The sequence below is a fragment of the Pseudonaja textilis genome, chromosome Z, assembly GCF_049901715.1.
Source record: "Pseudonaja textilis isolate UNSWEBS1 chromosome Z, rPseTex1.2, whole genome shotgun sequence".
Classification (NCBI taxonomy): Eukaryota; Metazoa; Chordata; class Lepidosauria; order Squamata; family Elapidae; genus Pseudonaja; species Pseudonaja textilis.
The window spans coordinates 122574796-122599340 of NC_142008.1; the positions used below are offsets into that span (position 1 = coordinate 122574796).

Below are 24545 nucleotides of genomic sequence, written 5' to 3' on the forward strand. Positions count from 1 at the left end.
CTTCTTCACTCTCCTACTATCGGGTAGGAGATATAGAAGCATAGCCAGACGCACCAACAGGCTGAAGAACAGTTTCTACCCATGGGCTGTCAGACTTCTGAACAGAAAATAACTTCATGCCAACATAGTATGACAGTCTTGTGGAGCCGGCACGTTATGCAACAAGGTCATATAGGGTAATAAGATTGGGTCTGGGTTAGAGACTTCTGTCCTCACTGTGAGTTGTGTGGGGGTGGGGGTGCACGAAGGGAGACTCATCTCATTGTCACATGTTGTACTCTGACAATAAAGGTAATAATAATATAGATATATCTATCTATAAAGAGATTATAGAGATGATAGATAGATAGATAGATAGATAGATAGATAGATAGATAGATAGATAGATAGATAGAAAGATAGATAGATAGAAAGAAAGAAATAGACAGGCAGGCAGGCAGACAAATGGTGGAGCTCTCACTTCACAATCAGGAGGCTATGAGTTTGATCCTAGGTAGAGGCAGATATTTCTCTCTCTGGACACCCTGAGAATATATCTGCTGAACAAAACTCTGCATTGGCAACAGGAAGGGCAGCTGGCCAGTAAACCATCAGCTCCATTCAGATGCCCAGACTCCACCCCGCAAGGGATTATGGGATCATTAAAAGAGAGGATGATGATAGACAGATTTATCTAGCAATATTTAAGTATATACAAATATACTGCTATGTTTGCTATTTCCTAGCCCTCCATTGCTTTGTGTGTAAAGTCTTTATTTTACCCAGGTTTTTTTTTCTCCTGGTCCAGAATCATGCCTGTGGGTGCGTAGGCACTCATGCACACACAGGAGCTAGGAAAATTTACTTTGGGTTATGATTCCTGATTTGTTTTTCTTTCCGGTCTCTTTTTTATTTTTTATTTTTGCTTTTCTCTGACAGTGGGAGAGTATTCTAAATTAAACATTGCTGTTTCCTGGTTCAGGAAAGACGCATTTCCTGTCTTTATCAGAAAGGGATTGAGGGCTGAGAATTCCTGAAGGGGCTGTAGCTTGCATGGGGTTAGTCTCCCACTCCTGTTTGTTAAGGAGGCCAAATCAGCACCACCTTGACTTTTATTTTTGGAGTGTTTGATTGAAAGAAAAAGGAATAAAAATTCCAAGACAGTACCCCAAAGACTTGCTTCAGGTAATGGATGCCTTTGTTTACATTTTATTCCCTAATTTTTGTCGCTTTGCTTGGATTCTAGTACTGTATACAGGTAGTCCTTGACTTACAGCAGTTCATTTAGTGACTGTTCGAAGTTACAACAGCACTGAAAAAGTGATTTATAATAATTTTTACACATATGACCATTCCAGCCTCCCTATGGTCATATGATCAAAATTGAGGCTTGACTGGCATTGATAGGGAACAACAACAATTAGACAAAATTCTATTAGTATCAGAAGAGAAATTTATAACGGAAATGTATAATTATTTGTTAAGGTTTGATAGGGAAGAAGAAATAGTTAAAGGATCTATGATAGCCTGGGCAAGGAATCTTGGGTATAATATTCAATTAGAAGACTGGGAAAAATTCTGGAGAAAATATTATAAACTAATAATGTATGTTGCCTGCAAGGAAACCTTCTACAAAATGTTTTATCGCTGTCATTTAGCACCGGCAAGATTGGCAAAGATATATCCAAATATGAGTCCAGAATGCTGGAAGTACAAACAAAAACATGGTACCTTTTTTCATATGTGGTGGTTGTGCCCCGAAGCAAGGAAATACTGGGTAAAAATAAGAAATTGGTTACAGGAAATTGTAGGTCTTCAAATTGAACTTAAACCCAGAATGTTTTTATTAGGAATAATTAGAGGAGAATTCAGTAAAAAAAAAACACCAAATATATTATAGTGCATATAGAGGCAAGAATTGCCTTTGCACAGAATTGGAATTTGGACAGTACCCCTTCCAATGGTATGGTAATAAAGAAAGTGTTGGACTGTGTAGAGTTGTTTAAACTCACTTTAGAACTGCAAGATAGAGAAGAACCGGAATATTATACGGTCTGGGATAAGTGGTATAGCTGGTTAGACAATAGAAATAAGAATTAAAAGTATATATGTATGTAGATATATGTGAATTTGTCGATGTCAAAGTGTTGTAAAGAATATATAAGAGATTTGTAATTGTGGAAATGTACAATACAAATTATTTTTTTTTAAAATTGATAACTTGGCAAGTGGTTCACATTAATTACAGTGACATGTCCCAAGGTCATGAAAACTTCTGACAAGCAAATTCAGTGGGGAAGTCATTCACTTAACAACTTAACAATTGCAGTGATTCAGTTGCCACAACTGTGGCAAGATAGATGGTGAAATGGGGCAAAACTCACTTAACAAATTGTCTTACTTAGTAATTGGGCTCAGTTGTAGCTGTAAGCCAAGAATTACCTGCATTCGTTTATTATTAATGATTTATTATTAACAATTTATCATTTCTGCCCCATAGTTACTTCAGTAAATGTTCGAGGCCTCTTAGTGTCATTAAAGCAAAAAAAGAAATTTTCACATTTACGACCATTGCAACATCTCCAGGGTCATGTGATCAAAGTTCAGCTGCATGGCAGATGCCTCCATTTTGTGTCACCATTGTTAAGTGAATCATTGCAGTTGTAAAGTTAGTGACAGGGTTGTTAAATAAATCTGGCTTTCTTGTTGGTTTTGCTTGGGAGAAAGTCACAAAAGTCAATCACATGACCCCAGGACACTGCAACCATCATAAATATGAGTCAGTTGCCAAAGTGTCTTGAATTTTGATCATGTGGATACCGCAAGTCAAATGTGTGAAATATAGTTATCACTTTTTTCAGTGCTGTGGTAACTGTGAATGGTCACTAAACAAACTTTTGTAAATTGAGAACTACCGGTATATCAACCCAGACTTAAGCAGAGATGAAATGTGAAGTTTTCTGTGTAACAAGAAGGAAGGATAGCAAAGATCCTAAAAGAAAGTATTTCTGATAAACTTCTTTATGGGGTGATAGACATTTTCATCCATGTTGTTTCTGTAGAATAGCTGAGTTTAGAGTTCATCAGGAAATTATCTTCTACTGTAGCAGATGGACCTGTTCACAACTTTAAACCATAGTTTGCTGTCATCATGGCTTGTTGAATTGGCTGGGCTCACAGGTTGTCCTAATCCATAAATCAACTACACATCACAGTTGTTCAGTTGAGAAGCTGAGTCAAAACAATCCGGGTTTGGTGAAATGCTTAATCTCCACTTCCTGCCTCCAGTTCCATGAAGACAGATGTCTATAATATTTGATCCTTAAAATGTGAAAATTTGGCATTTATTTTCTAACATTTGATATGGCTCTCCAGAGGAAACCTGGTATGTTTTTAATTGTGAAACTTCAAAAAAAATATTTTTTTCTATACACTTATTTCTTCAACACATTTTTGTATTGATCTGTCTTAAAATACAGGAAAGCTACCTTAACAAAAATGTACACAGGTAACCAACAAAGCAAAGCAGAAATTAACATACATATGTACATATACAAAACTGCAACCAATTTTGGTTGCCATAACATAAAAAAGATGTTGGAACTCTAGAAACAGAGCAGGGAAGAGTAACAAAGATGATTACGAGACTGGAGGCTAAAACCAGGGGTGGGATTCTACCAGTTCGCACCTATTTGCTAGAACTGGTTGTTAACATTCTAAGCAGTTCGGAGAACCGGTTGTTAGAAGAAATTACTGGCCTAATCCTGTAAGGAAGGCAGGAAGGAAACATTCTGGTGTTGCCTACAGAAACTGCCTCTCTATTAAAAACTGGAAGTTTTTAAGAAGAGATTTGTCTGAAATGGAACAGGGTTTCCGGCCTAAGCAGGGGGTTGGACTAGAAGACCTCTAAGGCCCTTCCCAACTCTGTTATTCTATTCTATTCTATTCTATTCTATTCTGTTCTCTTCTATTCTATACTACACACACACACACACACACACACACACACACACCCTCAAGTTATAACCATTCGTTTACTGGAGGTAAAGGTAAAGGTTCCCCTTGCACATACGTGCTAGTCGTTTCTGGCTCTAGGGGGCAGTGCTCATCTCTGTTACAAAGCCGAAGAGCCTGCGCTGCTTGAAGACATCTCCGGTGACTAAATGCCGAAGGCGCACGGAACACTATTACCTTCCCACCAAAGTGGTCCCTGTTTTTCTACTTGCATTTTTACATGCTTTCGAACTGCTAGGATGGCGGAAGTTGGGACAAGTAATGGAAGCTCATTCCGTTACACGGTGCTAGGGATTCGAACCATCGAACTGCTGAACTTTCTGCTCAACAATCTCAGCGACTTAGCCACTGAGCCACCTCATCTCTTGTTAGTGAAGTTACAACAGTACTACTAAAGTGACTTATTATTTGTCACACTTACAACCACTGTAGCATCTCCATGGTCACATGATCAAAATTCACGGGCTTGACAACTGACATGCATTTATGACAGTTGCACTGTCCTGGGGTCGTATGATCGACATTTTGTAACCTTCCTACCTGGCTTCTAACCAGCAATGGGGAAAGCCAGATTCGCTTTATGACCACACATTTACTTAACAACTGCAGTGATTCATTGAACAACTGTGGCAGAAAGGTTATAAAATGGGGTAAAACTCTCGCTTTACTTAATAATGGAAATTTTGGTCAGTTGTGGTTGTAAGTTGAGAATTAACGTTATGTGGAAAATAATAATATCAATGCAATGCAATATGCTTAAGCCATTGGGCTAGACTCGAAAAGGAGAATATAAGAGGAAACTATTCAGTTATGAGGAAGTATACACACACACACACACAGACACACACAGTCAAAAAAGAAAGGAAAAATAACTGCAGTAATGAATGCTGGATATTTCAGCACACCAAACTAAATAAAGGAAGAACATAAAATAATGTTCAGCCCAGGTCATACACTTATGAATCAGTATGCCTCAGCTAAAGAATTTTGGCAACCATCTGTGTCTTATTTTTATGGGCTTCAGTTTATTAAAAATACCAGTCAAAGAGCTTAAAAGGGAGAGCGTGTAAACCTTTATGGCATTCCTCTACAGAAATTGCATAAGAATCTTACCAGCTTTGTAATTTGATTGCTTCATTCCTTACAGGATTATTAGAATATTCTTTAGTTTTCTGATACCTATTTCGACTTTCCCACCTGTTTAATGAAAAGGTCAGTGGAAATTACATTTAATAAAACCCTAGCTGCTTCTCTGGGATTATGGAAGTATTGGTTTAAAATAATACATTAAATAAATGCTCTTCAAGCCACTTATTATGGGATTCTTCCAGGTTGCAGAATCTAGGACAGAGTTTTTCCAACTCAGCAACTTTCAACTCCCTCAGCCAGCAAGGCATAAACCATATACTTGGAAGAGTTCTTAGCATTTATTATTAGTAGCTTATGGATTGGTTAGTCTGAGACTGTATGAAAAAATAAAATACAGGATCTAATTCCGCGGTAAAATAGATGAATGAAAATGCAAAAATTAAATTCATCCTGTATGTGGTAAATACAAGAATCAGCAATCAGATAAAGACATCACCTTTGAAGGGTAACCTGATCTATTTAATGGGTTCTTAGTTCTACTGCCTTAATTATAAACCTAGCAGTTTATAATGTATACATTAAAGACTAGAAAAAAATAGGACAACCTGCTATTCACATTCCAGTGGACTGTTTTTTCAAGCTGGAATGTTAAATATCAAAGCCTACGAGGGGCAGAGAGTTAACAGTCAAACAAAACATTTATTTGTATCCCATCTTTATTATTTTATTAATAATTCAAAGCAGTGAACATACCTAATACAACTTTCTCTTCCTATTTTCTCCCATAACAACAACCCTGTGAGGTGGTTGTGGGGAGAGAGACAGAGTGGCGGGGGGGAGGGAGGGAGGGCGGGGGAGAGAGAGAGAAAGAGAGAGAAAGAGAGAGAGACACAAAATCACCAGCCAGCTTTCATGGCTAAGGCAGGACTTGAACTTTGTCTCCTGTTTTGACAGCTTGGTGCCTTAACTGGCTCTCACTAGACTAGACCAAACTGGCTCTGTAATAAAATAATAATAATAAATATATTTATTGCTATAAATCACTGCCTTTAAAAAACTGAATGTCTGCACATCTTCGAGACTGTTCCAAGCAGCTTTGCCAATTGCACCAGAGTAGGGGTGTCAAACTCAATTTCATTGAGGGCTACATCAGAGTTGTGTTTGACCTCAGGGGGAGCAGCAAGGAGGGGCATGGCCAGGTCAATATCAATGTCATGTCAGGGGCGCCTGTAATGGCTTGAGCGCTCTGCAAGTGAAAACGGGCTCCCGAGTTCCGTTTTCAGCTGCAATGGCTTCCTGCAACCCTCTGCCAGTGAAAATGGAGCTCAGGAGGGCCATGGGCCGGTCATTTGCTATTTCCAGGTTGGCCCCATGGACCAGATCTAAGCACCCTGTGGGCCAGATGCAGCTCACGGGCCTTGAGTTTGACACCCCTGCACCAGAACATAGCTCTTCTATGCATTTTAAAACAAAAACAAAAAAAATCTGTGAATCTGAGTGTCTTTCACTGTCATCAGCTCCGCACATGGATTTGGCTGTGAATTCTGCAGCTTCCAAGGCCTTGGTGTAGTAGGCTGAGCAACTTGGTGTAAAAAAACCAAAAACCCTACAGAATAATCTGCTGGGTTTTTCCCACACACACACATTAGAAATGACAGGCAGAAATTCGGCCAGACGGTTTCTGTTGCAGAGATTTCAGGTTGGATGGGAAAAGAGCTTTCTTGGCTTGGTTAAACCACCCCACCCCCACGCAGCTGTTAAGGAAGTCATTCCTCATTTGGAAATCTCAAGGTACCACTCGGGTGGGTGGTCGGGTGGATGGGGCGGTCGCCATAGCAACCTCGATCCGATACTCCTGTTTCCAACCCTGTTACTCCTCGGCTGCAGATCCTGACAGATAAATAATAGGCAGGGGATTGTCCTATCTTCTCTTTCCTGTTCTGGCCTTAGACAGGGTCTACCGGCCCACATTAAGTGTCCCAAAAGACCCAATCCTCCAGCCTATTTTCCTGAATGCCTGTGCAGGTTTTGGGGGTTATTGTTGTTCCTTCTCCAAAATGGAAGTATGGTGAGAGACGGGGCTCTCCAGAGGTCAGAGGAAGAAAGTGTTTCCTTCGATCAGGTTTGCATTTTTCTTTTCCTTCAGCATGTCTGGGAAGAAATGGTTGCAAGGGTCCTGGGAGGAAGAGTAAGTAGGCAGCCTCTAGGCCTAAAACCATGTTGCTGATTTGGTACTCCAATGCACCAAAACTTAGTCAATACAATCAGTGGTGGGATTCAAATAATTTAATAACCAACTCTCTGTCCTAATGACTGGCTGGATGAGCATGGCCATGGTGGGCGTGGCCAGGGGGTGTGACAGATAGCCCTTGGCCTTCTGCACCCCTCTGAGAGCAAAACAGGCCAGGGAAGCATGCCATCCCTCCAAACCCCATTTTGGGCCTAGTAGGCCTTCCTGCAGCCTCCTGGGAGCAAAAAAGGGCCATGGGTGCCATGCTCCCTTTTGGGCCTCGTAGGCCTCCCTGAAGCCTCTTGGGAGCCACACGGAGTATACAGGGACTCCGGGGGACGGAGGGGCGGAGCCAGGTAGCAATTTAACAACTGATTCGGCCAAAGTGGTGCAAACTGATTGAATCCCACCATTGGATACAATTCCTTTTTTTAGTGACTGTTCAAAGTTACAACAGCATTGGAAAAAAGTGACTTATGACTGTTTTTCATCCTTACGATTGTTTCAGCCTTCCTGTGGTTATGTTTGATTGGCAGCTGGCTCATATTTATGATGGTTGCAGTGTCCAGAGGTCATGTGATCACCTTTTGCAGCCTTCTGACAAGCAAAGTCAATGGGGAAGCCAGATTAACTGTGTTACTAACTTAACAACTGCAGTGATTCACAACTGTGGCAAGAAAGGTCCTAAAATGAGACAAAATTCATTGAACAACTTATCTTGCTTAGCAACAGAAATCTGAGGGTCAACTGTGGTCATAAGTCAAGAATTACCTGTATATATTTTTTCCCAAAAGAAAGAGAAGGCATGGAAGTATAGTTAAGTTTTTAAATGGTTATTTATTGATATTCTGACTTTTATTATTTTTACAAATAGCTCAAGGCAGTGAATATATTCAATAGGCTTTCCTCCTATTTTCCCACAACAACATCCCTGTGAGGTGGGTTGGGCTGAGGGAGAATGACTGGGCAAGAGTGACTCAGCTGGCTTTCATGGCTAAGTCAGGACTTGAACTCACAGTCACTTGCTTTTTAGCTTGGTGCCTTAACCACATAACCATCATTCTCTGTCCCCTCCTGTGGGTCAGCAATGGTTTGGAAATAAAGAATGAGAAGGAGCTTCCAGAAGCCACCAGCTACCATTCCTACCCTTAACATTTTTTTATTTAGCGTATGGCATATCATAGATCTGGGGTGTCAAACTTGATTTCATTAAGGGACACATCAGGGTTGTGTTTGATCTCAGGAGATGGGGTGAGTGTGGCCAGGGTGGGCATAGCCAGCTCGACGTCACTCGTGTCGGGTGCGCCTGTGGTGGCCCAAGCACTCTGCTATCAAAAATGGGCTCCTGACAGAGGTGGTATTCAGCAGGTTCTGACCAGTTCTGGAGAACCGGTAGTGGAAATTTTGAGTAGTTCAGAGAACCGGCAAATACCCCCTCTGACTGGAGATTTTACAGTATCCTTCCCCTGCTACACCCACCAGGTCACGGCCACAGAACTGGTAGTAAAAAAAATGGAATCCCACCACTGGCTCCTGAGCTCTGTTTTCAGCTGCGACGACCTCCTGCAACCTTCTGCCAACCTTCCAAAATGGAGCTCGGGAGGGCCACATGTGGGGCCACAAGCTCTGTCTTCACTGGCAGAAGCACCACAGGCCAGTCCTTTGCTGTTTCCAGGGTGGCCCCTCGGGTGAGATCTGAACACCCTGAGGGCAGGATCTGGGCCCCAGGCCTTGAGTTTGACACCCCTGCACCACAGTATTACTTCTCTGATTTAATCAGTATACCAAAGTGAATGGTCCTATAGAATTTATACATAGGTTAGTTTTCATTTGAAGGGCCGCCAGCTGCCGACCAGTAACCTCAGCTTCCCTTCCCTGCACCCTACTTAATCTTTGCCTCCCTTGTTCTATTTCTTGACCCAGTCTTCAGACTCTAATCCTAAATTTCTCCACCCCCGTGGCAGGCCCAAAAATATATCTCCCCCCACCCCCTACCCCCGACAGCTGACATCCCCCAACTGTCTGCTATGGGAGCAGCTGTCTTGAGTTCATTCTTGTACCCTTCTCAGCCCCACCAAGCAGACACATTGCCAGCACTCCCCCAGCTATCCTCTTGGCTTGCTTGCAAGGTTTCCGGTGAGTCGGACACGAAGTACGATTTTTGCATCTTCATTTTAGGGGTTGGAAAGCTGCCTGCTAGTATTGAAATCCCCGTCCCATTTTGGAACAGAATAGGGAATTAATCTGTAGGGTGGGAGGAAGAGGGTTGAAGCATGGGGTGGGCGGGGTGGAGGAAGGAGAGTATTGCATTTTTTTCCAGCCCCACCCAGGGAGATTATTTTATTTTGTGCTTATGAAGGCACATACTGTATGCCTAATGTGGTAAGTAACTGGAAACCAAGGCTGTAGACCGGAGATTATTTTTCATTTTATTTTAAAAAAGCAATACAGGTAGTCCTCAACTTACATCCATGATCCAGCCCCAAATTTCTGTTGTTAAGTGAGACATTTGTGAAGTGAACTTTGTTCCATTTTTTGGACTTTCTTGCCACAGGTGTTAAGTGAATCACTGCAGTTGTTAAATTAGTAACATGGTTGTTAAATGAATCTGGTTTTCCCATTGGCTTTGCTTGTCAGAAGGTCGCAAAAGGATGCAACAACAGTAATAAATGTGAGTCAATTCCCAAGCCCTGAATTTGGATTACATGACCATGGGAATGGTGCAAGTCGTGTGAAAAACGTCCTTAAGTCACTTTTTTCAGTGCCATTGTAACATTTGAACAGTCACTAAATGAACTGTGGTAAGTCGAGGACTGCCTTACAGGGTTGTGGACAGATAGTCCTCAATGTATGACCACAACTGAGCCCAAAATTTCCGTTGCTAAGCAAGGTAGTTGTTACATGACTTGCGTCCCGTTTTATGAACTTTTTTTGCCACTGTTGTTCAGCAAATCATTGATAAGTGAATCATGCAGTTGTTAAGCGAATCCGGCTCCTCCTCCTCCTGACTTTGATGCAGAGGCAGCTGGGAAGGTTTCCAGTGGTGATCATGTTACCTGAATTTTGATCGCGTTACCATGGGGATGCTGCAGTGGTTGTATCTGTGAAATCCAGTCATAAATCACATTTCAGGGCCATTGTAACTTTGAATGGTCACTAAAGGAATGGTTGTAAGTTGAGGACTCCATGAAGTTAGTTTCTTGTTATTACAGGTAGTTTCAACTTACAGTAAATTCATACTGTGACCGTTTGAAATTACATTGGCATTGTCCTCATACTTGTGACCATTGCAGGGTACCCACAGTCACATGATCAAAATTCAGAGGCTTGGCAACTGACATGTATTTATGACAGTTGCAATATCCTGCATATATACGTGATTGCCATTAGCGACTTTCCTAGCCAGCTTCTGTAAATGACACTGGGGGAAGCCAGATTCAATTAACAATCGTGCAATTCATTTAATGGCTGCGGTGATTCACTTAACAAATGCAGAAAAAAGTTCATAAAATTGGGCACGACTCATTTAACAACTGCCTCACTCAGCAACAGAAGTTCTGGACTCTATTGTGGTCATTAGTAGAGGACTATCTATAGTACAGTATATAGTATAGTATTTCTTTAGGGAATCCCGTGAGGCCATGGCATTTCTATAGCAGTGTTGGAATTATTATTAAAAATAGCAGGATTCAATTATACTCTTGCTTTCCTCCATTACTTCCCAATTGTTGGAAGGCAGGTTGTTGTCTGGCCCATTTCTAATTTTTGAAACTTTATACTGAAAGCCAAATTTGGCCCTAGGTTCTGACTCAGCTTACCTTCCCATAAGCAAATGAGTCAGAGGATCATTAAAAAGCAATTTATTAAGGAGTCCTGATAAAATGGGATCTCTCTCTGAAAAAAGGAGAGAAAGAGAACCCCTAGGCCCATGTTTCACTCCTCTTTATAGTTAACACAGCAAAGAAAATGCAAGAGAGAAGATACTAACTAGATTGGGCAGAATTGTAGGGGGAGTGCATAAGCGCACTAATCATGCCTACTATCCCTGTCCTATTGTTTCTTTTTATTTTTCTCATAAGTATCCATCTCATGTATTCAAACCTATGTTTATTCTTATACCTGTATCTTGTAAGTGATTGACAAATCAAATAAATAAATAAAATGAAATAGGTAGACTTACTGTCAGGGTTCCCAAAAAAACCAGCTCCAATCAAAAACTCAGACAGGCATTTTCTCAAAAGTTCCTTTTATTAGAGTAGGTATACCGGCACATCTGGGAAAACGTGGATCTTTTTTTTAATTAATTTTTTTTATTTTTATAACAACAACAAAAACAAACAAATAAAATCTTCTTTCTGTTCATCAGTGTGTCAGTTGGGTACACATTTCTTTGTGCACATAATATTATCATACATATTTTACTAATATATGTTTGTAATCCTTCTAATCAGTATTTTCTATCACATAAATCACTTCTTATATTAGCCTTAACATTATATTTATTGACTTTCAATAATATATTTCACATTCATCTACTTACTGTCTAACTCATTCAATTATCAGTAATAGATATTATACTGTACTTACATATTTCAATTTCTTAATCTTCTATCTAGCAATTCATAAAATAAATTCTAAGTTTTATAATAATCTTTTTCCTGTTATTCTCTAATTGCCATTGTCAATCTACTCATTTCTGCGCATTCCATTATTTTCTTAATAATTTCTTCATCCATCTGAATTTTCTCATTTTTCCAATTTTGTGCAAATACAGTCCTGGCTGCTATTAATACATTGATAATCAAGTAGTTTAACTCTTTGTTATAACCCTTAGGCAAAATTCCCAATAAAAATGTCTCTGGTTTTAAATCTATAGTTTGTTTTATCATTTTCTCAAAACACATATATATTCTAGTCCAATACTTTTTAGCTTTTGTGCATGTCCACCACATATGGTAGTATGATCCTGGTAACTTCTGATGTTTCCAGCACTTCACTGACTTATCTTTAAACATCTTGGCAGTTCTTATTGGGGGTAAGTGCCACCTGTAAAACATCTTATACAAATTCTCTTTATAAGCTGTTGACATAGTTAAGTTTCTATACCAACGGTCTCCAACGGTGGGTCTCACCCCCAGATCACCCCCAAAGCAATTAATCCAGGCTACACAGAAACACAAGGCTACGCCATCCACATGGCCCCTGGGAACCCTCCCCGCCTACTCACTCCTTACCCTGCAAACTTGCCTGCTAAATTGCTATTTTTCCTTTTTCCGACCATCAGGTATTCTGCTGTGCAGGAGATTTTAGGTTAGGACTGAAGGTTCTATTATTCAGTGCAGACTCACGTCAAGCAAATTTGAGAGACTGAGCTAGCCGATGGCAGATAGATAGATCACTGAATGATTCTGTGAGCAACTCAATCTACCTGCCTGCTTTGCCTGAATTAGGGTAAAAGTTGCTCTTTTTTATAAAAAAAATTCAATATTTACATAAATGGCGTGTTGTGAATTAATTTTGTGAGTTTGCTTGCAAGCAAATTTTATGTGACACACTGAGCTAGCCAATGGCAGATAGATTTTTGAATGAATCTGTGATTCTGTGAACAACTCAATCTGCCTGCCTGCTTTGCCTGCTTTTGGAAAAAAGTTGCTTTTTTAATAAAAAAAAATCAATATTTATATAAATATTTGTAATATTTACATAGAAGCCATGCCCAGCCAGTCACATGACCACCAAGCCACACCCACAAATTAAGCCACGTCCACAGAACCGGTTAGTGGTCCCTGGAATTTAAAATTATGAGTTTGGTGGTCCCTGAGGTCCAAAAGTTTGGCGACCCCCGTTCTAGACCATAGTATCCGCCATTTATCCAAGTCTATTCCATATCCAAAGTTTTTCCCCCATGCATTCATTGATTCTTTAACTTGTTCTTCCTCTAATTTCACTGTTAGTAAGTAACCATATAATTTTTCAATCAACTTCTCTTCAATGCCTGTTAGGATTTTATCCAATTCAGTCAATTCCTTATAAAACCCAGCCATCTTAATATCTTTCTCATACCTTGTATGTATTTGCAAATACAGATACCAATTCATTTTTATCCCTTGTAACTCTAATTCTTGCTTTGTTCTGAGTTCACCCTTTTCATTTAAAATTTCTTCATATCTAATAATATGTTCCTTTTTAAAAAGCTATGGATATGTAAAAGCTTCTAATGTTGATAACCAGACTGGTATTTTCATATAGTGATAATCTCTTATTTTTTTCCCATACTGTTAATAAAGCATCCCTAATGTAGTGTCTCCTAAAATATCCATATCCAGAGATATTTTTATTGGGAATTTTGCCTGAGGATTATAACAAAGAGTTAACCTACTTGATCCATGTATCCATTTTTATACCATAAAAATGCATGCCAGCCCAATTGTAAATCATGCCCTTCTAATGTTAATAATCTGGCATTTTTCAATATAATCCATTCATTCATCCACATCAATATTCTTGCCTGATAGTATAGTTCCCAACTGGGTAATCCAAAACCCCCATCACCCTTGCGTCCTGCAGTAATTTTATCTTGATTATTTATTTATTTATTTATTTATTTTATCAAGCAATTATAAGATAACAGGTATTCTTGTCTTTTTCCCCGGCCAAATGAATTTCAACGTCATTTTATTTAAATCTTCAAAGTATTTTTTTTTCAGTCTTATTGGAATTGTCTGGAATAAGTATAATATTTTTGGCAATATGTTCATTTTAATTGTCGCTATACTACCTATTAAAGATAGTTATATATTTTTCCATTTTGTCCAAGTCTATCGCAATCTGTTGTAGTAATCTCTTGTAATTATCTTCTTTAAGTGTTCCACACCTAGCTATCATTTGTATCCCTAAATATTTCACTTTTTTTGCAATTTGAATATTTAATTTGTCCATTAATCTTTTCTTTTGTTTTTCTGTTATTTTTTTGCCGAGTTTTGTTTTTTCTTTGTTTATTTTCAATCCTGCTACTTCACCGAACTTCCCTATTTCTCTAATTAACTTAGGGCCTGTTTCCAATGGTTCTTCCAATATAAAAACCAAATCGTCTGTGAAAGCTTGTAATTTATATTCTTCTTTTTTTATTTTCATTCCCCTTATTTCTTCATTTTTCTTAATATTTCTATTCAAAACTTCCGGTCAATACAAACAATAATGGGGATAATGGACAGCCTTGTCTGGTTCCTTTTTGAATGTTAAAGTTTTCTGTCAGTTCTCCATTTATCATTACTCTTGCTGTTTGCTTGTTATATATCGCCTTTAGTGCTTTAGTAAACCTATCTCCAAAAGCCATCTCCTCCAATTGTATCAACATAAATTGCCAATTCACATTATCAAATGCTTTCTGTGTATCTAAAAACACTAATGCCATTTGTTTCTCTGAGTGAGTTTCATAGTATTCCAGAGTATTCAATATTATCCTCATATTCCAGGTTTTTTTTCAATATTTAAAAATACAAAAACCATCCCCCGCACCCATCATGGCCTAATCACCATCTGTTCCAACTTAGACATCCCTTCAACCACTTCTCCTCCAGATGCAGGAACAACATGACCTTGACCGAAGAAAAGAATGCTATTATGTCTAACTACCAATACTCTACAATTCCTCCCTCCTACTTTCCCAGCCACAGGAATGTGGCAGCGTGGAAGCTTCTGGTACTAGTATGCTGGCACTTACATTGAAAATCAAACAGAAAAAAACACAGAATATTATCAAACATGGAACTTATTTTACCAGTGGTTTGGAAAAAAAGGAGTAGAGAGTAAGAATGGAATCTGTATTGTTAAGCAAATACCCAAACAACACAATGTTTATTAAGCACTAAGAAACATAATTAATAGAAAATTAATAAAAATTATTTTAAAAAAAACAAAGTAAATTCAAGAGGGAAGTTGATTGGATAAAATAAGATTTTGCATACGAAATCAGTTACATGTGGTCAATCATGTTACATGTTTGCATCCTGTAAATATCATGTTCATTAAAATGAGGTCTGATGTAATTTAAGAAAAAAAAGGTTATTTGGAGTTCACAAAAGAGATAAAGAAACTTCAAATTGTAACAACAATCTTTTTGTTATTTGGAGTTAGTCTCCAGCTTGTTTATCAGTTCAGGAATGTTAAAAGCTAATAAACCTGAACATCATTTTAAAAGAGAGAAAATAAATCAAATTAAAATACAAAGCTAACTACCTACGTGAGTTAAGAAATTATAAAACCCATGTCACTAGTCCCCTGGGTTCCAGGCCTTTAATCTTTTCTGATTAGATTCCTTGAGGGCTAGAAACCTGAAAGTTGTTTTTCAAAAGGTCCTCTATAGCAGGTGATGTTCATTGCAGTGCATGAAAGGTGCTGCTGTTTGGTTTACGTTTCATTTCGTTTCCCAGCTTCTCGGGCAGGCTCTGGCCAGGCGCTGAATGCGGTTTTCTCCCAGGTGGATGGGCGTGCGAGAGCCGCACCCTGCGAAAAATCTGACAGGAGGCGAGAGAACCAGTTAACCAGAGGGCAGGACATGCTGCCAGAAAAGCAGGGTAGAAATAAATGAGATTGCAGAAGTCCTTTCCAAGTGATGCATTGGAAGGATTGTGCATGGGCGAACCCTATCAGGGCCTTGCCGATAAATTAAATTCTTCTTGAAATCCCATTTCCAGCTAGCCTTTGCAAGAAATTTGGCCCGGCAGACCATAAATCTAATCCCTTTGAGTTGGTGTCGCAGCCTGCAACTGAGATTTCCCTGCCTTGGCTTGCAAGAAGTCGACAAAAGATTGTAGTGTTGGAAGCAATGTCCATCTGGGTTGAGTTTCAATTGGGGGGGAAAGACACTGGAAACATGAAGGCTGTTTGGAAAGATGGTTTAATGGTGGACAGGATCACATGCCTTGGAGCTCTTGGGCAAAGAAAGAGGGGCAGAGATGCTCAGACTGCCTGGGTTTTATACCCCCTCTGGCTTTGAATTTCCTGGGGCACAGGAAGAGTATTGGCTCTGCCTGAAGGAGGTAGATCTTTGTTACATAGAATAGCCTGTCCTAGGACTTAGTGGTCCATTAACAAAGGTGGGAGGGCTGAGTTTCTGCCTCTGAGTTTCTACTTCTCTTTTAGGGGAAATATTCCGCCTTTTTAGTATATCCTAAAACAGGGATTGCCAACCTTTCGGACCTCAGGGATCACCAAACTCATAATTTTAAATTCCACAGACCACTAATATGAATTTTGACTGACGGTAGCTTGCTGACATTGGTGGGAAAGCTGGTCCCACATTCCAGAGCTGCAGTAGCCACAAGACTGGCCCTTTAGTCACAGGACTGCAGCTCTGGAATATGGGACAGACTTTCCCACCAACATCAGCAAGCCTCCCTTCTGTCATTGGTCTTACCTTCTAGTTCCAGCTCACATGGCTCAAGGTAAGGTTTGCACTCAGCTGAAGGGTGGGGGCCAGTGGGTGGGCAGGCCATGTGGGTGGCGCAACCTTGTGTTCCCGCACAGCCTGAATTAATTGCTTTGGGGAGTATTTCTCTGCGGACCACCAAACATTTTTCATGGACCACCAGTGGTCCCTGGTCCACTGGTTGGTGACCACTGTCCTAAAATATTTCATTTTTATAGGAGAGGGGTGGGTTTTAACTTCCAACAGTAGATTGTACAAAAAAAATTAAAATGATTTGTCTGCATGTCACAATGTGGGCTGGAAGAAAAAATCCATCTGGTTCAGTTCCAGGCTGGGAGAAGGTGGCTGAAAATAACAGGCTGGTTGGAAAGAAAGTTGGTTTATTGATGAAGAAGAACCACCGATGGCATGTGGTTCTGGGTCAGCTGCTTCATCAATAAACACTCTTTCCAATCAGCCTCCGTGTTATTTCCAGTGTCTTTTTACCAGCTTGGAACTGAACCAGATGGATTTCTTTCCAACAGTGGGATGGCTAGTCCAGAATCAAATGGAATAAAAAGGAAGGGAATTCTTTAAAGAAAAAGCTCTCTTTTGATATTCTTGCTGTGTTTTCTATTTGAAGAAGAAAAAAAAGCATGTTTTGCAGAAGTCAGGGGTGTTCTAATGTATATTCCTCCTCTGGTATCTTCAGTGGTACAGTCCATGTAGAGCCATCGGGTGTTCTAAGGATCTGGGCAAAATAGAGTGGACTGGTCCATCTCAGATTGCAGGGGATGCTGTGTGCTGTAGAGCAGGGGTGTCCAACCTTTCACCTTCTCTGGGCAACATTAGAAGATGAAAATTTGGTTTGGGCCGCACATAAAATAAAATAATCATCCAAAAAAACCATAGAAAACATAGTTAACATTAAATTTATTTGGAAATGAAGTTAGTGAGATGTTTTTATTATTTATTATTAATTATTTATTAAAAAATATTTATTTTTTATCACGGTTTTTTTATCACGGTTTTTTTATCATGGTTTATTTTCTGGCCAAATTTTGCAGGGGGGGGCGGGGGAGAAAGCTTGCCCGCCTCGCTCCTACCTCTCCTCCTGCAAATGGCCCGGCTGGATGAGGCAGGACTGGAAGGCAGAAGCAGCAGCAGCGGCGGGGGCAGCGGCAGCGGGGGCAGAAGCAGCAGCGGCGGCAGGGACAGAAGCGGGCGGGGCAGAAGCAGCAGCGGTGGGGGGCAGAAGCGGCGTGCGGGGCAGCAGCGGCGGGGGCAGAAGCAGTGGTGGCGGGGAAGAAGGGGCGGGGCAGAAGCGGGGGGCAGAAGCAGCGCGGGGCAGTGGCAGTGGGGGCAGAAGCAGCAGTGGTGGCGGGGAAGAAGCGGCGGTTGAAGAAGTGGCGGCGGGGGTGGCGGCGGGCGCAGAAGCGGCGGCAACGGAAGAAGCAGCAGCAATGGCGGGGGAAGAAGCGGTGGCGGGGGCAGGCGGTGGCGACAGCGGGGACAGAAATGGCAGTGGGGGCGGAAGCGGCGGCGGCGGGGGGCGGAAGTGGCAGCGGGGGCAGGGGCAGAAGCGGCAGCAGCAGCGGGGGCAGAAGCAGCGGCAGAGGCGGGGGCAGAAGCGGCAGCGACGGTGGGGGCAGAAGTGGCAGCGGGGGCAGAAGCGGCGGCAGGGGCAACTGTGGCGGGGGCAGAAGTGGCAGCGATGGTGGCGGCGGCAACAGCAGGAGGTGGTGCTCTGACGGAGTCCGCCTTTTCTGTTGCTGCTTGGCCTGGCGCTCACCTCGCCCCGCCTCGCGCCTGCCTCTCCTCCTCCTCCTCGCTGGCTCTGGCACGAAGGTTGGAGTGGGCACTGGGCTGCATTATGAGGTGACCTGGGCCGCATGCGGCCCATGGGCCGCGGGTTGGACAAGCCTGCTGTAGAGCATCAACAAAGTTTCTGAAGGGAAATCTCAGCTCAAAAGCAGTTTACAAATGTCAAAGACCATAAGAGGATTTCAGGCCAGAGCCTCTAACGAAAGAGGCTATCCCCAAGAGATGATTTTATAATTCAAGGTTGACTCAGTCTTCCATCCTTCCGACGTGGATAAAATGAGGACCCAGATTGTTGGGGGCAATAGACTGACTCTGTAAACTGCTTAGAGAGGGCTGTAAAGCACTGTAAAGTGATATATAAGTGCTATTGCTATAATAAATATAAATCATTACTCATGTCAACAATTTAAATAACAATTTAAAAGACAGTCATTTAAAGAACAGACTATCATCTTCAAGTGGAACATACTGAAATTAATAAAGAAAAAACAAACCAACAAATTAAAAGGCAGTTGTAAAACTTTTTTTGGAAAAGCCCTTTTCTGGCCCTTAGAAAGGAATTCACAGAACTGGAGCCACCACTGAGAAAGCCCCATCTCTTGTACATGGCTCTGTATAGAATAATAAATATAAATCAATTCTCCAAAAAGCTGAGAAGGATGTAGGCTACTTCATTATTCTTTCTTGTGGGCATGTTGCGTTTTTTTAAAAAATGTGAGAAGTATGCAAAAAATACGTGCTATTGCATGCAAGTTAAAGCACAGATAAGTGTTGGGCTGAAACTAGAAACAGCTCAAGGTTCAAATCCACTCTAAAACTTGCAAACTCTGACTTTGGGCCAATCTCTCCCTCCCTTCCACCCTTCCTGCCTCACAGGGTTGTTGTGCTGGCAAAAATAATAGTGAAGATAAAGCTAGTCCTTGAGTACCGGTATTCACCATTCATTTACGTACTGATGTTACAACAGCACTGAAAAAGCTGATTTATGATCGGTCTTCCTGGTTATAACCAGGACCATGTAATCAAATTTGGGCACTTGGCCACTGGCATGTATTTATGACCACATGATCATGTGATCCCCATTCGTAACCTTCCCAGCTAGCTTTCAACAAACAGGATCAATGGAGAACACCAGATTCGCTTAATAACTGCCTGATTCAGTTAACGGTGGCAATGATTTGCTGAACAACTCTGGCAAAAAGGCTGTAAAATGGAGCACAGCACACTTAAGAGCTGTGTAATGGAACTTAGTAACGGAAACTTTGGGCTCAATTGTAGTCATAAGTCGAGGACTCCCTGTATAGGTGTAATATGAACATTACAAGGGATGTTACGGTCTCAAATGGCATAAAATACACCTTCCCATTGGTGGGATTCCAAATTGCATGCTACCGGTTCTGCGAGCTTCACGCTGCACTGTAAGATCACTTCCCCTGAATGCATAGCACTCACCGATCGCTTTGTGCATGTGCACAGAATTCATAGATCACTTTGCATGCACATGCAGCACTTGCTTCACGTGCGTGCAGAGCTCAAAGATTGCCCTTGAACTGTTTTTTAGCGCAGCTGAGGTTTGGCAATCCGCTCTGCCATGCATATCAGCTGAGCTAAAAATCAATGGAATATCAGACAGGAAAGGGTGGGGGCCGGTGGGCGGGGCGATGATACTTGCCAGTTCTCTGAACTGGTCAAAATTTCCATTACTGGTATGTCAGAACCGGTCCAAATTGGCTGAATACCACCTCTGCACCTTCCTCACTTCTGGCACAGCACATAAATTCGATTAATGGTATTTCCATTTTCTCTTCTTCCCCTGCAGGAAATGAAGCCACAGGAGAGTTGCTCCAGATGACCTCCCTGGAATGAAGATGTCCTCCTTAGACCCCCTGCCTCCCGCCACGCCTCCCTCTCAGAAACCCACTCGCATTATCAAGCCACGCCCGCCCACCAGGCCACGTCCTTACCTGCCCCCCAGGCCAGACTCCGCCAAGCTGCTCCGGGTCCTTACCCCTCCTTTGCCTCTGGAGAAGGACGGGTGCTCTCTGGCCACCGAACACTCAGGCGTCCCACCTCAACCCTTGCACAAGCTGCAGAAATCTGGCGCTGTTCGCAAGATCGTGGTCCATTTCGATCAAACAGGTCCTCCAGAAAAGGAGGAAGCTGAAAAAGTTATCCGGTCGCTGCCTTCCAGCTGCCAGAAGGATGAGAACAAGGAAGAGAAAGCCATTGGAGGAAAAGAGATCCCGGATCGGTTGGGTAAGTGGGCCAGCTTTGGATTAAAGAAAGTAGAATTTACTATGATGCTTTGGATGGCACCATTCATTTTTTGGAATTAGATTCCTCCTAGATCTGGCCCAAAGTCATGCAGCCAGCTTTCACGCCTAAGGCAGGACTAGAACTTAGAACTCTCCACAATCTAGTCCAGCACTGTCAGACACGCTTGCTGGGCAGATCTTGGGCATCCTTGAATCTGGAGTCCATCTTGGAGCAGAGTAGATTTCAATGCCGTGTCATTACAATCCTAAAAAAAATTTAAGTCAATAGGTGGAGAAAAATCACATACCTCAATTGGAACACTAATCCTGGAAATACAGGTAATCCACAATTTACAACAGTTCACCTAGTGCAACGTCCATGGAAAAAGTGACTTAGGGCCATTTTTCACACATGATCATTACAGCACCTCTGTGGTCATGTGATTTACATTCGGATGGTTACCACCAGTTCATATTTATGACGGTTGCAGTAACCACGTGATCCCTTTTTGTAGACTGACAAGTAAAGCCAGTGGGAAAGCCTGATTCACTTAACGACCGTGTTTACTAACTGTAGTGATTCACTTAACAAATGTGGCCGAAAAGTCATAAAATGGGGCAAAACTCACTTAACAAATTCATCACTTAGCAACATAAATTTTGGGCTCCATTGTGGCCGGGAGTTGAGGACCCCCTGTGAATGCCTTTAAAAAAAATGTGAGTCCAGTGATTGGCAAACAAGGGCTCCGCATTAACTCCATCTTCACCATCCCCGACAGTTTGCAAGGCCCCCAAAGTGTTCGGTTCTGTCTGCTTTGGGTTTCCATCAGTGAAGCAGAAATAAACAGCCATTTCTGGGCCTTTATCCTGGTTCCATCAAGGCTAGAAGCATAACATGGCAGATACAACAACTGGAATTCGGTGGTCACTGAAATCTGTGAACCGTGGATGTCGTGAAATGCTTTCCTGTCCTGTGTTCTTCCCTGCCACGAACCAGAAGTTTTCTTCCCCTTTTCTTCCCTGTCATTTAATAGACAGTGTCGTCTAATGGTTAAGGCACCAGGCTAGAAAGCCAAGAGATTGTGAGCTCAAGTCCCACCTTAGCCATGAAAGCCAGCTGGGTATCCTTAGGTCAATCACTAGGAAACTGTGAGTTCTAGTCCCACCCTATGCACAAAAGCCGGCTGGGTGACCTTGGACCAATCACCAGGAGGCTGGGAGTTCTAATCCTGCCTTAGGTATGTATGAAAGTTGGCAGGGTGATTTTGAGCCAATCACCAAGAGTTTGTGAGTTCTAGTCCCACTCTAGGCACAAAAGCCAGCTGGGTAACTTTGGGCTAGTTCGGTCTTTGTTTTAGCCCAACTCACCTCACAGGGTTGTTGTTGTGGGGAAAATAGGAGGAGGTTGTGTTGGATACGTTTGAGTTATTTGTAAAAGCAGTAAAAGTGGGGTATAAATAAACAAATAAAATAAATAAAAATTCTCTCTCTTCCTCTACTTCCTCAGATCCTTGCAAGGATACCCAGCCATCGGTATTATCTGAGGTGGAGCAAAACGGACTGGATTTTCCCACTTCCTGCCTGTCTGGCTGCCCCTGTGTTTGCCATCAACAGAACCCGGGCATGGTCTTGGTTTGGGTCCCTGCAACGTCCCAGCTGCAGGATACAGAGAACGGGCTGGCTGCCGATCTATCGTCTGCTGACGAAGGGGGAGCCTCCTTCCAAAAATTCCCGGGACTTGGTGCCCTGCCTGCCCCACCTTCCTCCACCACAGCGGGCAGGGTCCCAAAATCTCGCCGCTCATCCCGAAGCAAAAAGCCCCTGGACTCCCCACCGTCCACCAACGGGCACCCCGAAGGGGGTGTCGTCCTGACAAGCTACCGTTCCACAGCCGAGCCGCTTCCTCTACGCTGCCCACCTTTGATGCCCAAACCGCCCCGTCGCAACAAAGGGGGTGCCTCTGTCTCTCTGGATGGCGAGCTCCTACCTCCGGCCATCCCACCCAAAGCCCCCATGAAACCACCTCGCAGCTCCTTGGGGCCCTCGGCTCGCAGGAGTTCCCTCCAATACCCGGCTTGAGTTGAACCACCTTCCTGGCCGAGTCTCCCCTTTTGCTGTTGGGGAAGGCTTCGTCATGTTGCCTCCCCCCACCCAGCCACCCCCACCTCCCCCAACTTCCCAGACCCTCCACCGCTCCCCCTTTCTCAGGCTCGCTCCCAGATGTGCACAGCCCCACCACCACCCTCCCAGCCCCCTCCTCTGCTACCTCAGGGTCTCCCTCCTCCTCCAACTCAGCCTCCCCCACCCCTGGAAGGTTCACCTCTGGATGACAACTCTTGTCAAGGTACCAATTGCAACCCCCTTGGGATAAAACCGTGTCTCCCAACCTTAACCACTTTAAGATGGGTAGACTTCAACTCCAAGAATTCTTCCAGCCAGTTTTGCTCGCTGTGAAATTCTGTAGCTGAAACAGAAATTTTGTGACAGCTAGCTTGGAATTCTGGGAGTTGAAGTCCATACATGTTAACGTGGTTGAAATTGAGAAACTTTGTGATAGCTGGTTGTGGAATTCTGGGAATTGGAAGTCCACACATCTTAACATAGTTGAAATTTTGTGACAGCTGGCTCGGAATTCTGGGAGTTGAAATCCATACATTTTAAGGTGGTTGAAATTGAGAAACTTTGTGGTAGGTGGTTGTGGAATTCTGGGAATTGGAAGTCCACACATCTTAACATAGTTGAAATTTTGTGACAGCTGGCTCGGAATTCTGGGAGTTGAAATCCATACATTTTAAGGTGGTTGAAATTGAGAAACTTTGTGGTAGGTGGTTGTGGAATTCTTGGAGTTGAAGTCCACACATCTTAACTAGTGGAATCAGAAATGTGGTAGCTGATTGTGGAATTCTGGGAATTGAAGTCCACACAGCTTAACGTAGTTGAAACAGAAACTTTGTGGTAGCTGGCTTGGAGTTCTGGGAGTTGAAGTCCATCTTAATGCAGTTAAAACTGAGAAACTTAGTAGTAATGGATTGTGGAATTCTGGGAATTGAATCCCAGACTTTGTAATGGATTGGAAATTGTGAAATTTTGTAGTAGCTGATTGTGGAATTCTGAAAATTGAAGGCCACACATCTTAACATAGTTGAAAGTGAATAACTTTGTGGTGAAAGGACAGGAAGAGAGATACCTACTTTCAAGTTTTTCTTAGCTGGGGGCTGCTTAGAGGGGCTGTATTCCAAAACTGGAGTGGGTTTTTAGGCTGGGGAGGGCAAGAAGCACCAGAGACCTTTCAATTCAAAAAGTACAAAGTTTGAAATGTCTTTTTTTCAAATGCAGTAGCTCAGTTTTTCTGCTCAGAAGACTTTCAGGTCTCCCCAGACATCTCATTTCTCTCTCAGTAGCCTGTTCTGCACTAGAAACTGGGCACTGAAAATAAAACTTGTTTTGATACAAAACATTTGACGTATTGTTATAGTTCAAAGGTCTTGTTTTCTAGATCTTCGGGAAAAATCCACTATCTGATCCGACTGGAGAGGGACAAGCTCTGTTCCCTCTCCTGCTGATAATGTGGCTTGGCTCATTTACTTCAAATTGCACGTAGTCCTCAATTTACGACCATATTGGAGCCTGCCTCTTATGGTCGCAAGTGCAGTTTTCAGCAAAAAAAACATTGTAACATGGGGTCATATGACCACGAGACCCTGCAGATGGCTGTCAATGGACACTGGTTGTCACACACACAAAC

The 24545-nt window shown here is 42.3% G+C and overlaps 1 protein-coding gene across 4 annotated transcripts in view; it reads left to right on the plus strand.

The window, feature by feature from the left end:
- Positions 1-24545, plus strand: part of ARHGEF15 (Rho guanine nucleotide exchange factor 15) — an 83713-nt gene that overhangs the window by 36000 nt on the left and 23168 nt on the right. For 3 of the 4 annotated variants that reach the window (XM_026720586.2, XM_087915906.1, XM_087915905.1), the window contains 2 exons: positions 20365-20801; positions 22308-23144. In XM_026720586.2, the coding sequence (XP_026576371.2) occupies positions 23021-23144 (124 nt within the window). In that variant the 5' untranslated portion in view covers positions 20365-20801; positions 22308-23020. Of the gene's footprint in view, positions 1-997; positions 1165-20364; positions 20802-22307; positions 23145-24545 lie in introns of those variants that run through there. The other variant, XM_087915907.1, reaches the window with a different exon arrangement.